This window comes from Chiloscyllium plagiosum, unplaced genomic scaffold, assembly GCF_037043375.1.
Source record: "Chiloscyllium plagiosum isolate Xiang-an unplaced genomic scaffold, Cpla_swu_hap1 HiC_scaffold_3, whole genome shotgun sequence".
In the NCBI taxonomy this organism is placed as follows: Eukaryota; Metazoa; Chordata; class Chondrichthyes; order Orectolobiformes; family Hemiscylliidae; genus Chiloscyllium; species Chiloscyllium plagiosum.
In genome coordinates, this window is record NW_028270141.1 from 56072934 (window position 1) to 56088657 (window position 15724).

Here is a 15724-nt window from a genome sequence, read left to right on the forward strand (position 1 = left end):
GCAGCTCAGCACTGTCCTCATGACCTGTCCTACCTGAATATTCCTTCCCACCTATCCGCTCCACCTTCCCCTCCGACCTATCACCTCCATCCCCACCCCCACTCACCTATTGTACTCTATGCTACTTTCTCCCCACCCCCTCTCATTTGTCTCTCCACCCTGGAGGCTCCCTGCCTCTATTCCTGATGAAGGGCTTTTGCCCGAAACGTCGATTTTCCTGCTGCTCGGACCTGCTGTGCTTTTCCAGCACCACTCTGATCTAAACCCATAATAATATTGTTGTCCAGTGCACTGGATTTGGTAACTCCTTCCGAGTAACACTGTTCTATACACCTTTTCTTGCAGCTGCTCGCCCAGCGAATGATGTCGTAATTCGTCACGTCATCCTCCGGGTATACGTACTTGCGCTTCCCCTCTGCGGCTAGATACATTCCCGAGGAGGTAAATCGTCCCGGAACTCCCGGTCTTGGCGAGAAGCCGGCTTCCCTTCCTACTATCAGCAAAATTCAACTACAAACGCCTGAATCGTTGTTTTCCTTGAAAACGGACACGAATGAAGGGTCTGAGTAATGATATTGTTTGACATCTGCTTGTCATCATCCGTTTTCCTGAGGATCTCCTCAATTTTGCCGGTTGAGGTGTCGATATTGCACGAACGGAAACAGGGTCGCTCTGAGCGCACTGTTACCGAGTGAGGCGGTCTCACCCCGACTGCTTCCGGTCGGCGGCCGCCATATTGGGGAAACACAGGATGGTTGGGTATGTGAGAGGAGGCAAGAGAGACGGGAGGGAGTGAGAGACAGATTGGGGGGGTGGGGCAAAGAGAGGCAGGAGGGTGGGAGTGAGAGGGCAGGAGGGTGTGTGGAGGAGTGGGGTCAAGACAGACATACTAAATCAGCGAGGGAGGAGAAGACAGGTACTCCATATTCAAGAGCTGTCCCGGGGGACGGGAGTTCAAACGCCTAGCCCGGTTGGGAGAGGTTTAGCAGACCCCACAGAAAAGGAGCTAGATCCGGTACCATGAGCACTCGCTCGGAACGGGAGAAATCCCAGAAGCAGAACGAACAGCATCAGGCCATCCTGTCCAAACTACTCCGGGAGGAGGACAATAAGTACTGCGCCGATTGCGAGGCCAAAGGTACGGGATTGCATGGCGAGAAATGGGGATGGGGTTGTTGGGACCGGCCCCGTCGATCCGCGATTCCATCTGAAGGGCACTGGTGAGCCTACTCGCGCTCCAGTCACTGTCGCATCTTGGCTGGGTTGGGTCTTAGTTAAAACCTGTGACTTGGAGACTTTGCATTTCACTCGTCCCCGCTGACCCTGCATCCCCGTCATAAAATCACCTAAGGATTCTGCATGTTCTGGGTTAGCATCAACGATGACTACTGCAAATAACATTGAGAAGTCGCCAGTGAAGCTGGTAAAATCTTTAGCGCGGTTTACTCGAGGGAGTGAGAATATTTGAACCGTCATTGGATGTATAAAGGTGCGTAATGCTCTGCATGTTACATGCGCTCTCGGACTCTTAGTGCGGTATTGGTAGTAGTACCTAAGACCGAAATCCATTCTAAATGAGCCTGATAAATTATGTGAAACAATTGAGGCTTGCTGTGTATGTCGGTCTGTGCGGTTAATCTTGCAAGTTTAGTTATGAGCTTGAAATTGTACACTTAATATGGTTAGAATTTTCTGTTACAGGTACTATGAAAATGTTGAATTTTTGCTAAAAGTAATTGAGTATCAATTTTTAATTAGAGATATTTCCTTTCCCTTTGAAATGGTTCTTTTGTACCTAGTGGATTCTGCTGTGGATATGTCCTGAGTTGACTTGGTTTTGGCTCATGGGCTGAGTGTTTTACCTAATCTAAAAATGACTGCAGATGCTGGAAACCAGATTCTGGATTAGTAGTGCTGGAAGAGCATAGCAGTTCAGGCAGCATCCGAGGAGCAGTAAAATCGACGTTTCGGGCAAAAGCCCTTCATCAGGAATAAAGACAGTCTGAAGGGTGGAGAGATAAGCTAGAGGAAGGTGGGGGTGGGGAGCAAGTAGCACAGAGTACAATAGGTGAGTGGGAGAGGGGATGAAGATGATAGGTCAAGGAGGAGGGTGGAGTGGATAGGTGGAAAAGAAGATAGGCAGGTAGGACAAGTCATGGGAACAGTGCTGAGCTGGAAGTTTGGAACTAGGGTGAGGTGGAGGAAGGGGAAATGAGGAAACTGTTGAAGTCCACATTGATGCCCTGGGGTTGAAGTGTTCCGAAGCGGAAGATGAGGCGTTCTTCCTCCAGGTATCTGGTGGTGAGGGAGCAGCGGTGAAGGAGGCCCAGGACCTCCATGTCCTCGGCAGAGTGGGAGGGGGAGTTGAAATTAGTTGCAAAGTAATCTGAAGGGACATGTATTACATTCCTAACTAGGAGAAGGAATCCTGTTTTAGCCGTTGAATTTATTTATGCTTTGAATTTATTTATGCTTTGATGAATCCAAATAGATTAAGTACATATTTATTACAAGTGCCCTTTTTGTAAAAAGCGATTGAATGTGTAATATATTGCATTCTTGCAGTATATACCTGTGGCTTGATTTTGTAGGCAATTTTGATTATATGTTGATATGCATACAGTATTGACAGTGATGTTTGAAAGTTTCATTGAGTGAATTTTGATTATCATAAGTTGTGGTTCTTAAAAGGAAAGTCATAGTTGTCAATATTCCTTGTGCTAATCTGTGCTCTTTCTGTGTATATGTGAAAGTAAACCTCTTACAGTTGTGCACATTTCATGTCAAGAATTATAGTTGGGAGATTTCTAAGGTGGCAATAACCACATAAAGGTACTGTTGATGGTAATTACTTCACGTGTTTTGCTCTGAGGGCTTTCAAGGAATACAGGTATTGGGAATGGCAACAAATACTGACCTTGACAGTGATGCTGACATGTCAGCAATTAATAAAATAAGCTGTAGCCAACTTGGGGGTGGGGGGGAATTTGTTTTCTCTTCATTCACTCATGGTACATGGATGTCACTGGCTAGCCAGCATTTTTGTGCCTGTCGCTGGTTGTCCTTGAGAATGTGGAGGTGTACTTTTCCCGCACCATAGCTTTCGAATGTGGAGGTGAGTTTGGTTGTTGAACTGTTGCACTTCGTGCATTGAAGGTAGACTCATGTACCCTTACGGAGGAAATTCTAGGATTTTGACACAGTGACGGTGAAAGAATGGTAATTTATTTCCAAGTCAGGATGGTGTGTAGCTTGGTGAGGAGCTTGCAGATAATGGTTTTCCCAAGTATCTGCTGTCCTTCTCCTTCCGAAAGAAAGTGGTTTTGACTTTGGAAGGTGCTCTTTTAGTTTTCGGTGAATTTCTGCAGTGCGTCTTGTAGACAGTACGTACTGCTGCTGCTGAGCGTTTGTGGTGGAGGAAATGGAAGCTTGTGGAAGTAATGCCAGCGACTAGGTATTAAAATAAATGCAGTTTAAGTTAAAAAAGCCTAATAGATGAGGCAGATGAACTCTGGCACAGTTGGGAATATAGGACCGGGAAATCATAGCAATTACAGAGATGTAACTTAGGGATGGACAATACAGGCAAATTAATGTCCCAGGGTATAGATGCTATAGAAAAGGGGCTAAGAGAGGAGGAGAATGGCATTTTTGATTTGGGAAAACATTATGGCTGTACTTAGGATATTCCTGGCAAAATGTCCAGGGGATTTATTTGGGTAGAACTGAGAAATAAAGGGATGATCAGCTTATTGGGCTTGTACTGTAGATCCCCCAATAGTCTACAGGAAATTGAGAAACAGATTTGTAAGTAGATCTCAGTTTTCTGTGAGAACAATAGTGTGGTAATGGTAGGGGATTACAATTTTCCAACCATAGACTGGGACTGCTGTAGCGTTAAGGCCTTGAATGTGGGGGAATTTAAGTGTGCACAAGAAAATAGTATGATTCACTATGTGGATGTACCTACTAGAGAAGGTGCAAAACTTGACCTAGTTTTAGGAAATAAGGCAGGGCAAATGACTGAGTTGTCAGTGGGGGAGCACTTTGGGGCCAGTGACCATAATTCTATTAGTTTCAAAATAGTGATGGAAAAGGATAGCCCAGATCTAAAAGTTTAAGTTCTAAATTGGAGGAAGACCAATTTTGGCAGTATCAGGCAAGAATTTTCAAAAGTTGAATGGGACCGATGTTCACAAGAGATGGCTAGAAATAGGAAGCGTTGAAAAATGAGATAATGAGAGTCCAGAGACAGCATGTTCCTGTTAGGATGAAGGGTAGGTGTCGGGAATGCTGAATGACTAGAGAAATTGAGGTTTTGTTCAAGACAAAGAAGGAAGCATATGTCGGGTATAGAGAGTAGGGATTGAGCGAATCCTAAAAGACTAGAAAGGCAATAGAAGTATACTTAAGTGTGAAATCAGGAGAGTAAATAGGGGAAATGAGAGCTTTGGCAAATATGCTTGAGAAAAGGCCAAAGGGATTCTACAAATGCATTCAGGCCAAAAGAGAGAATAGGCCACCATAAAGTTCAGCAAGGCTGTCTATGTGTGGAACTACAGTAGATGGGGGAGATACTAAATGAGTAATTAGCATCAGTATTTACTGTTGAGAAAGACATGGAAGATATAGAATGTGGGGAATAGATGGTGACATCTTGAAAAATCTCTATATTAGAGGAGGAGGTGCTGGATGTCTTAAAATGCGTAAAGTTGGATAAATCGCCAGGACCAGATCAGCTGTATTGTAAAACCTTGTGGGATGCTAGTGTTGGGTTTATTTTTCAAGATTCTTAACACTTGATGCTGCTGCAATATACCAACTTCTGTGAACAGCCAAAATTTATTAAGCAAGTACAGACCTTTGTAGGATCACTTACAACACTCTTTGCGATACATTCGTAGCGTGTCAAGCAAAGCTGTCTGAACAAAGGGACCAGTTCTTTTTTTATACAAGATTTGACAACACAGTCAGTAATTCGCACAAGTCAACCCCCAGCCACTCCGCCATAGTCAGATGCCACCCAAAAACAATGTAGTGTGATTCCTGAAAGCAGCGTGTGATTTGGGTTGTCACATCCTTCCTGCAAAACAGAAAAACACACTTCTCAGGGCATTCAATTTCTTACATATCAGCGGAACAAATTAACCTTTCAACATCTCATTCCCTCCTTATCATTCCATGATGACCAACTAAAAGGCACTATTAGCTTATTCATAAACATCTGACAGCAAGTTATTGACACAGAATGGTTATAACAACAAAGATTACTAACCCATGTAGTAGATAGGATCCCCAGGATATTGCCACGTGGAAAACGCGTTCACCAGTATAGTTCTTAAATCCACAGTCCTTAGTGACCACTCAACCACCAAGTTGCGTGGAAACAAAACAAATTATCCAATATCTCCTTCAGTAAACTCCAACCTGAAAACAAAGTCCAATCTGTCCTTGCCCATCACTCCACGGAGAAATCTGAATCCTTGGATAAGGCATGTTAAATACTTAATAAAGCTGACGAGACTTTCATCCTTGTGGAGCTGCTTCAGATGAAGGATACCAGTGCATCTGTGTGTGAAGTGCAGCAGCAAGCTAAGTAAATGCAGCATTCTTCTTCTGCTCTGGTATCAAACGTAACAAAGCCAACTGGCTGTGTTGATGTTAGCTTGATCAGTGAACTTTCATATCCCTTAAATGATTTAAAGAGAAGGTAAAGCTCACGTGATTTGATATCCATCAGAAGGCCACTGACAAAAAGCATATGGACCTCCTTTTCACGATTGTTAGGTTCTTCCCTTTTCATGCTCGTGACTGGGGAGCTGATTGAATCCGTTGGGTCGGTTTTGGAGGGGTAGGCGGTGGTCCAATGAGTGCTTTATCTGTGAATCAGAAACTCTAGAGAAGATGTCAGCTGCTGGAAGTATCCTTGTATTTCCTCTCATTCCTTCCTTGCAAAAGTGGGTAACAGTATGAAGATAGTCACACATTTAACTACACTAAATTGTGTCTGCCTATTTCAACATTCTCAGTTGTCTTGAAGTCTGTTACTATTTATGACATTATCAAGTTTTATACAATCCATAAACTTCGAAATTGTACTACCTATACAATTCAGTCACTTATAAACAACAATCAGTGGTCCTAAAATCAAATACTCGGGACCCTATTCAGATTATTCAAAAATTATTTTCCTTTAGCAAATTAATACTTGGCTAATGTGAAAGCTGTCATGAAAACTATTTCAGAAATCTGGAACAGCAAGAAAACAACAAAATATTTCCTGTGCTTTAGCCATTGAAGAGGCAATTTCAGTTCAGATTTAAATCCCAAATATTCGTGGGATGCAAATACAGAATATATTAAAATATGTTTCTGTTAAAGCAAGCAATAACCCACTGCCACATATATTCATACTAAATCTAACCTCAGATATAGTTCAAAGGCCTGACATTAATGACAAAATGTCCTAATTTTTTTAGGTTTCATGATCAGTGTTTTTAATTAGAACGTGTGATTGTTGACAAACTGACATTGTAAATTTAACTTCCCAAATAAAAGTTGGAATTACATTGGTTACAGACCAGTAACTGTGCAACTTTGGTAGAGATCAACATTCTTTGAATTTGCAATATGAAGGGGGCCAATGAAGTCATAACAATAATTGTCAGAACTGAAACAGCTCAGCCTCAAGTTCTAAAATCTTAAGAAAACATAAAACTCAAAATGCATGTTTCTTTTTGTGAACATTCTGCATTTTTAAAAAAGCAGCAAAGATATTTTAATACAATACTCTCATCTGGCTAAAGCATGACCATTGAGACAATTTTCTTTTGAAAAAGGCATTGTAGAATTTTAAACAAATCAGGGGCTCAAGGCCCTCAATCAATTTGTTTTAAGGTTACATGTTCGATAATTTTAAAAAGGACCTAATGTTGCATAACATTTAATGTAGAAACAAAATCTGCCCTATTACATAGCCTACAAAACATGTTGAATTGATATCCTTATTAAAATAGGGCAAAACAGTTATATAAAAGGATTTTGGGTTTCATCCCTACACTCCCTGCTAAATAAAGCCAGTTCCTTGTAAATACAAATATTCTGCCAATTTACTCCTTATTCCCTGAATAAAGACAAAATTCTGTTGTATCATTCTTGGGTTTTTAAAAAAATGCCCGAAGTCTTTAGCATGGCCTTCTCTTGCATTTTTCAACAGTTTCAACTCTTGCAAGTTTGACCGGTGTTATTAGCATCTTTAAATTATGACCATCTACAGTGAGCGCAGACAACTAAAGCTTAAACTAGCAAAGAGATATCACTTAATATTTTGGTAACAAATCTGGGTCTTGATTGACCCATTATGCTGTAATCAACAACCTTTTCCATGTGAATTTCCTATCAGCTGTCAGATATCAATAGTTTATTGTTTAAGCTACAATAACAAAGCTCATCAAGAGTCCTGACTAGACTTATGCAAATAAGACTGTTGCATTTAAAACCTGTAATAGGAATGTTTGTCCCATTTTTAAAGTCTCAACTTCCTAACTTTACCTTTTCTATTTTCTAGTCCAGTGTCCTCAGTCTCCACACCCATTCCAGGATTGTGACTTTCACACGGGGGATTTCCCTTTTTAACAACTGGCCTAAGGCAGGGTGATTGAGACAGACGCGGTAGTTATCCGATGCACTACACCCTGGAGTGTCAAACCTCACTATTAGAGCACTCTGATGTCTGAACTCCAGGGGTTCTCTCACCTCCCTTTCCAGTGAACTTAGGATTCTGAGGACTCAAACTTCCCTTTCCAGGTAGACTAACCTCCCGTTCCAAGAACTTATGGTTCTGAAAGCAAACTCTGTGTTGTGCAAGTGCGTACGTTACCTCAGACGTAACTCTGTCATTACAGAGTCTCAGGGGAAGAAGGGTCGAGTGAATGGTAGGTTAAGGAGAGAGATCAAGGTAAATATTACCTCGTGCGTCTGCCTGTCTCTCTCAACTGACATTCAGATGATCACTTACTCAGTCCATGTAGAAGCTCCATATATTTTGGAATCCCACCGCTGCCGCAAAGAAACCTAAGGGGCAACTTTTTCATTCAGAAGGTAGTACGTGTATGGAATGAGCTGCCAGAGGAAATGGTGGAGACTCGTACAATTGCAACATTTTAAAAGGTATCTGAATGAGTATATTGTGTGTGGGGAGTCATGTTTCACATGATTTGTGGTCTTGAAGAAGTAATGAAGAGGATTGGAATGGGAAGAATGGTCTAACTATATTTCAGTAAGGCATTTGATAAGGTTCATCAGGGTAGACTGGTTACTAAGTTTAGGTCACATGGAATATAGGGCGAACTAGCCATTTGGATACAGAGGTGGCTCAAAGGTAGAAGACAGAGGGTGGTGGTGGTGGAGGGTTGCTTTTCAGTCTGGAGGCTTGTGACCAGTGGTGTGCTACAGGGGTTTGTGCTGGGTCCATTGCTTTTTGTCATTTATATAAATGGTTAGTAAGTTTGCAGATGACAGCAAAGACATTTACCTCAGGATACACCAGGACCTTGATCAGACAGGCCAGTGGGCCAAGGGAGTGGCAGATGGAGTTTAGGTGAAAGTGAAGGGCTGCATTTTGAAAAGGCAAATCAGGGCAGGACTTAATTGTACAATTCCTACAGTGTGGATACTGGCAATTTGGCCCAGCAAGTCCACGCTGATCTATTCCCTTTAAAGCCAACCCCCGGATTCAGCACCGCCCTCTTGCCAACCCCTGGATTCAGCACCGCCCTCTTCACCTGCAATCTTCTTCCCGACCTCTCCGCCCCCACCCCCTCTCCGGCCTATCACCCTCACCTGCTTCCACCTATCGTATTCCCAGCGCCCCTCCCCCAAATTTCACCACCCCCCCCCCCCCCCCCACCTTTTATCTCTGCCCGCTTGGCACACCAGCCTCATTCCTGAAGAAGGGCTTATGCTCGAAATGTTAATTCTCCTGCTCCTCGGATTCTGCCTAGCTTGCTGTGCTTTTCCAACACCACACTTTTCAACCCTTTTGAAATTAGGGCCAACATTCCATTTGCTTTCCCTCTGAGCTGCTGAACTTTGTATGCTAGCTTTTGGTAATTTTATGCGCAACAGCCCCCACCCCTTAAATCGCTCCTGCTTTCAGCTGGTACCTGATAATCATCATGAAGTTCATGTCCTCTTGTCACTGATATCCTTCCCACTGGAAAAAGTAAACAAGCAATTAAGGCCCCTCCATTTTGAATAACTGTGACAAGTTTCTGACTTTTCACTGCTACAAGGATAATAAACCTGTTTCTCCACAAGTCCCTGATTGCTGATATCATAGTAGTAAATTTTCTCTATTGTCTCTGTAAGGCTTTGAAGTGCCTAATGTCTCTTCCATACAATTTGGCATTGGGGATTAAGGATGAATTACTTTGAAAAGAATGTATGAAGTCAGAACAGGAGGAGGCTATTCAGCCTCGTAAGACTGGAGGGTTTGAGTTAAGATAAGATCTTTTCCCTCCGGTAGGGGAGTTTAAACTAGAGGACATAGGTTTAAGATGAGATGAGAGGAGAAAGATTTAAAAGGGACCTCGAGCAATGTTTTTCAGAGTGATGCCTATATAGGTTGAGAAGGAACAGGAAGTGGTAATTGCAGGTACAACTACAACATTTTAAAAGACATTTGGGGGCACACATGAATAGGAAAGATTTGGAGGAATATAGGCCAAACATAGGCTACTGGCGCTGGTTTAGCTTTAGAAACTCGGTTGTCATGAATGAGGTGGACTGAAGGATCTGTTTCCCTGCTGTATGACTCTAATTAGATCATGACTAACTTTACCTCAGTGCTATTTCTCTCACTGCCCCATATCCTTGATACATTAATATCTCAATCAATTGATCTTGGATATACTTGGGAACTCAGCCTTCAGTGTTGGCAGCATTGAAACAACAGGGTATAGAATGATCTTCAGCCTTTTTTTATTATTCGTTAAGCACAGGTTTGACTCATGCTGGAGGTGAGTTTAGTGGTCAACACTCAGGAGAAGGTGCTGGGGAACCAGAAAGATCTTAAGATGTATAAATCATCCAGACTGGATGGACGGCAACACAGGACTATGAAGCAGATAACTGTGGAGGGGGTGATCTTTCCAGAATCACTGGAGTTGCGGTGGCTCCCAGATGACTGGAAGTTGGCCAATGTAACACTCCTGTTTAAGATGGCAGGGAGGAAGAAAGCAGATGGGAAATTATAAGCCAGTTAACCTAGCTTTGTCATTAGTAAGATTTTAAAGTCCGTTATTAAGGATGGGAATTGCAGAATACTTCGAAGTACATAGTAAAATATAGCTGTCAGCAATGCTTTGTCAAGAGGGAGGTCATACCTGACATATCTATAAAAATTATTTGAGCAGGTAGTGAGCAAATTAGCCAAAGAACCGTTGATCATGATATGTTTGGAATTCCAGCAAGCCTTTTGACAAGGTGCTTTATGGGAGGCTGCTAAAGAAGATAAGAGCCCTTGGTGTTGAGGGTGAAATTCTTGCATAATTAGAGGATTAGCTGACTGGTGAAAAACTGAGAGTAGGGGCAAAGAGGTCTTTTCCAAGATGGCAGCAGGTGACTAGTGGAGTTCTGCAGGGGTCTTTATCGGGACCATGCTATTCATCTCATACGTTAATGATCCCAATGAAGGAACTGAGGGCATTGTTGTTAAGCTCACAGTTGACACACAGGGTGGGCGGTACAGATGGTATTGAGGAGGCAGAGAGGCTGCAGAAAGACTTGGACATACTGGGACAGTGGGCAAAGAAGGGCAGATAGAATGCGGTATGGAAAAGTATGAGGTTATGCACTTAGGAAGAATAGAGGTGTAGATGATTATCTAAACAAGGAAAGGCATTAAAAGTCTGAAACACAAAGGGACTTGAGTCCTAGTTTAGAAGTCTCTTAAGGTTTGCATGCAGGTTCAATTGGCAGTTCGAAAGCAAGTGCAGTTTAGTGGTCATTTCAAGAGGGCTGGATTACAAGAGCAGGGGTGTAATCCTGATGCTGGGTCTGGGGATTCAGCATTTGGAATATTTTGATTGGGCCCTGTATCTAAGAATGTATGTTCTGGTCTTGCAAGGATCCAGAGCAGATTTACAAGAATTATCCCAGAGAGTGGATGGCCTTATGAGACATGTGGAGGAGCTAATGTTGGATTGGGGTGGACAAAGTTAAAACTCTCTCAACACCGAGGTTATAGTCCAACAGGTTTCTTTGGAAGCACGAGCTTTCGGAATGCTGCACCTTCATTAGGTAGTTGTGGAGCAGAACCATAAGACGTAGAATTTAGATTTTAAAAATTAGTGATATGCAACTGAAATGATATATTGAACAAACCTACGTTGCAGGTTTCGGTTCACTAATATGTAAATCCCAGAGCTACGTTTAAGTCACACTCTCGATAAACTTAAGGTTTTACAAAAAAAAGTTACATCTCAGCTCAGACAATGCATTAAAGGTGTGAGGTTAGAGTCTGTCTGTATCTCAGTCTTGAGCCAGACTTGGCATCACCACCACCAGTAGCCAAGCCTCCCTAGCACCACAGTTGAAAACGTTATCACCACGAGGAAATTGACCATCAACTTATTGGAGCCCACCCTTCAACCTGAAGAGATTGAAGTTTTCAGTCAAGGACACACTCTGTCCCACCACCAAATTGGGACTTGTAGCAGAAGTGGAGGAATTCATCAGACAAATGACACTTTGGGAATTCTTCCAAGATGTCAGCAGTGATTCCAATGAGCTAAGCAATGAATTGGAACAGTCATCAGAGAGATCCGTAGTGGAGCGATCAAAGGAGTTGATTTGGAACCCTCCCGGGTGGCTGCTGCCCTGACCTTGATGTGTATGCTCAACCCTTCAGGAAGTGTGTAAATGCCACATTCATTAGCTGCACCCACAAGGTAGAGCAAAACATCACCCGATCACAAGGCAACACCATGCGTGCTCTCAAAATCTACCACAACGTTGTCATCAAACCAGCACATAAAGGAGGAGCTATCATCATTGAGAGTAGAACAGACTACTTCAAGGAAGTGTCCCGACAACTGAACAACCAGGAACACTACAGGCACCTACCAGCTGATCACACCTGTGAGCTTAACACATTGATCAAGACTTTTGATCCAATCTTTCAGAGTTCCCTTATCTCTCATCCCATGTACTTCTTGCGTCGGGGACTTCTATTACCTTCTGAAGATACATAAAGCCAACTCACCTGGTCATCCCATCGTATCAGGCAGCGAGACCCTGTATAAGATCCTCTCTGGCTATGTCAAGGGCATGTTGCAACCCATTGTATGGGGGGACCCCCAGCTTCTGTCATCACACGTTTCTTACAAGAAATCAGCACACATGGACTAGTCGAACTGGGAAGGTGCAGAGATAACAAGCTTGTCATGGGTGACGTTAACTTCCCAAATGTTAGATTAGATTCCCTACAGTATGGAAACAGGCCATTTGGCCCATCAAGTCCACTCCGAAGAGTAACCCACCCAGACCCATTTCCCTCTGACTAATGCACCTAATGCCATGGGCAATTTAGCATGGCCAATATACCTGATCTGCACATCTTTGGACTATGAGAGGAAACCAGCAGATACTGGGAGAATGTGCAAACTCCGCACCAACAGTTGCCCGAGCCGGGAATCGAACCAGGGTCCCTGATGATGTGAGGCAGCAGGGCTAACCAGTGCCGTCCCAAATTGATTGGAATGTCCTTAGTTCAAATAATTTGGATGGAGCAGTTTTTGTCAGGTGTGTCCAGGAAGGATTCCTGACTCAATAGTAGATAGGCTGACTAGAGGGGAGGCCATATTGGATTTTGTGCTTGGCAACGAACCATGCCAGGTGTCTGATCTTTTGGTAGGAGAGCATTTCAGTGATAGTTATCACCACACCCTGACCTTTACTGTAGACATGGAGAGGTATAGGATCAGATAGTATGGGAAAGTATTTAATTGAGGGAGGGGGAATTATAATGCTATTAGGCAGGAACAGGGGCACGTATATTGTGAACAGATGTTCTCCGGGAAATGCATGGCAGAAATGTGGAGGTTGTTTACAAAGTACTTGCTGATTTGTCCCACTGAGGTAATGAAGGGGTGTTATGTTGAAAGAAACTTGGATGATAAGGGATGTGGAAGATCTAGTCAAGACGAAGAAGGAAGCTTATTTTAGGTTGAGGAGGCAAGGATCAGGCAGGGCTCTAGACAGTTAGCTGAGAAGGAGCTGAAGAATGGGCTTAGGAAATGTAGAAGGGGACATAAAAAAGCTTTCGTGGGTAGGATTAAGGAAAACATGAAGGCATCCTGTACGTGAGGAACAAGAGAATGGCCAGAGAGAGAGTAGGGCCAATCGGGGATAGTGGAGGGAACTTGTGCCTGGAGTCGGAGGAGGTAGGGGAGGTCCTTGATGAATACTTTGTTTCAGTATTCACTATTGAGAGGGACCTTGATGTTTGTGAGTACAGTGTGAAACAGACTGATATCCTTGATCAGGTTGATGTTAAAAAGGAGGATGTTTTGAAAATTTTGAAAAACATATGGATAGATAACTCCCCTCAGCCAGATGGGATATACCCAAGATTACTATGGGAAGCGAAGGAAGAGATTGCGCCTTTGGCAATGATCTTTTGCGTCCTCCCTGTCTACAGGAGTAGTGCCAGATGATTGGAGGGTGACAAATGTTATTCCCTTGTTCAAGAAAGGGAATAGGGAAAATCCTGGGAACCACAGAACAATCAGTCTTACTTCAGTGGTTGGCAAAGTATTGGAGAGGATTCTGAGAGACAGGATTTATGATTACTTGCTCTGGTTTCCCCCACAATCCAAGGATATGCAGGTCAGGTGAATTGGCCATGCTAAATTGCCTATAATGTTGGGTGCATTTATCAGGGGTATATAGGGTAGCAAATTGGGCTAGGTGGGTAGCTCTTCGGAGGGTCGCTGTGAACCTATTGGGCCAAATGGCCTGTTTTCTCACAGTAGGTAATCTAATCTAAACCCAGGGACTCGAACCCCAATTCAAGCCCAAGGGACTTGAACTCCTGTTTGTCAGTGCATTTACGAAACTGTCTCTCTCGAACGAACTAATTACCATTCAAGGAGTCTATAGAATTGAATGAGGGGACTGTTTCTGACACAGGAATATCGAGAGGGACCAAGGTTTTAAAATCTTGTAGGCCCTTCGTCTTAAGATATCGGTATTTTGGACGATCGGTGACATTGTCCAATTGTAACTCTTCGTTTGGACACCTAACTGGCTTGCCAATATTGTCGTCCCGTTTCTGTATCAGTCGAAGCAAACACTCAGACATGGCTGTATCTTCACCTTTATTCCGAACCCTGGAGAGAGAGCGATTGCACACGTACATGAAGACATGAGTTCTCGATCTTCTCTCGAACAGCAGATTCTTGAGGAATTATATAGTCACTTACAGGGAACAGCATCCAAATAAAGCAAGTTCTATGTTGATTGGGTGACTGTTACAATTGGCAAGCATCAACAGTAAAGATTCAACCATTTGGCGTTACTCAATAGATGTTCTTTGCCTTGTTAACTGGCATTACGCAATAGATGTTCATCACCTTATTAAACCACCATCCTTGCCTCCAGCACCTCATTGTTTACTGCAAGTTCCTATCTGGTCAAAGTCATGCTAGCTGAGCCTTTATCAAGCAACCCTAAACTTAACTCTTTTCCCCTACCTGCTCATACGTTATACACTTTCTTAATAGGAAGGATGTGGAAGCTTTAGATAGGGTGCAGAGGAGATTTACCAGGATGTTGGCTGGAATGGAGAGCATGTCTTATGAGGTAAGTTTGAGTGAGCTCGGACTTTGCTCATTGCAGCGAAGTTGAATGAGAGGTGAATTGATAGAGGTGTATAAGATGATGAGAGTCAGTGGATTGCCAGAGAAATTTTCCCAGGGCGGAAATGCCTATCATTAGTTGGCATAATTTTAAGGTCTCTGGAGGAAGATTTGGGGGAGATGTCAGAGGAATGTTCTTCACACAGTGGTGGGTGCGTGAAATGCACTGCCAGCAGTTGTATTAGTAAGTTACATTAGGGACATTTAAGCGACTCTTGGATAGGCACATTGGAAGTTAGCACAATGAAGGGTATATAGGTTAGTTTGATTTTAGAGTAGGATAAAAGGTCAGCACATCATCAAGGGCCTGTACTGTTTTATGTTCTGTGTTCTAATACTGAGAGGCCTTGATAGAGTAGATATGGAAAAGATGTTTCCAGTTGTAGGAGAGACTAGAACTTGGGGGCAGAGACTCCGAATGAAGGCATAACTCTTTAGAATTAGGATGGGGAGAAATCTCTTCAGGCAGAAGCTGGTAAATCTGTGCAACTCATTGCCACAGATGGTTGTGGAGTGTATTTAAGACAGAGATGGGTCCTTGCATAGTAAGGGGATCAAAGGTTACAGGGAGAAGGCACTGGTTGTTCTGCTATAATACACATTTCATTAATGCAAATTTGCTATAATGCTTTTGACTAATTGTGGACACTGTTTCTGAACCATGAATTTTTAAAACCTATGTTGGCCAATGTCGGCAACACTTTAAGCGCTGTTTCTAAAGTATGATTTTTCTAAAGTGTAATGTGGGATTGCACGGATGCAACCGTTGCATTAATAGAAGAATTGCCTGTAGGCAAAATGGG

General features: G+C 43.0%; 1 protein-coding gene across 5 annotated transcripts in view; it reads left to right on the forward strand.

Moving 5' to 3' along the window:
• Nucleotides 1–447: 447 nt before the first annotated feature.
• The window catches only part of smap1 (small ArfGAP 1), a 258309-nt gene continuing 243032 nt past the window's right edge, over nucleotides 448–15724 (forward strand). For 3 of the 5 annotated variants that reach the window (XM_043681802.2, XM_043681807.2, XM_043681823.2), the window contains exon 1: nucleotides 863–1138. In XM_043681802.2, coding sequence (XP_043537737.2) covers nucleotides 1021–1138 — 118 coding nt within the window. In that variant the 5' untranslated portion in view covers nucleotides 863–1020. Of the gene's footprint in view, nucleotides 561–862; nucleotides 1139–1165; nucleotides 1490–15724 lie in introns of those variants that run through there. The other 2 variants (XM_087979520.1, XM_043681817.2) reach the window with 2 other exon arrangements.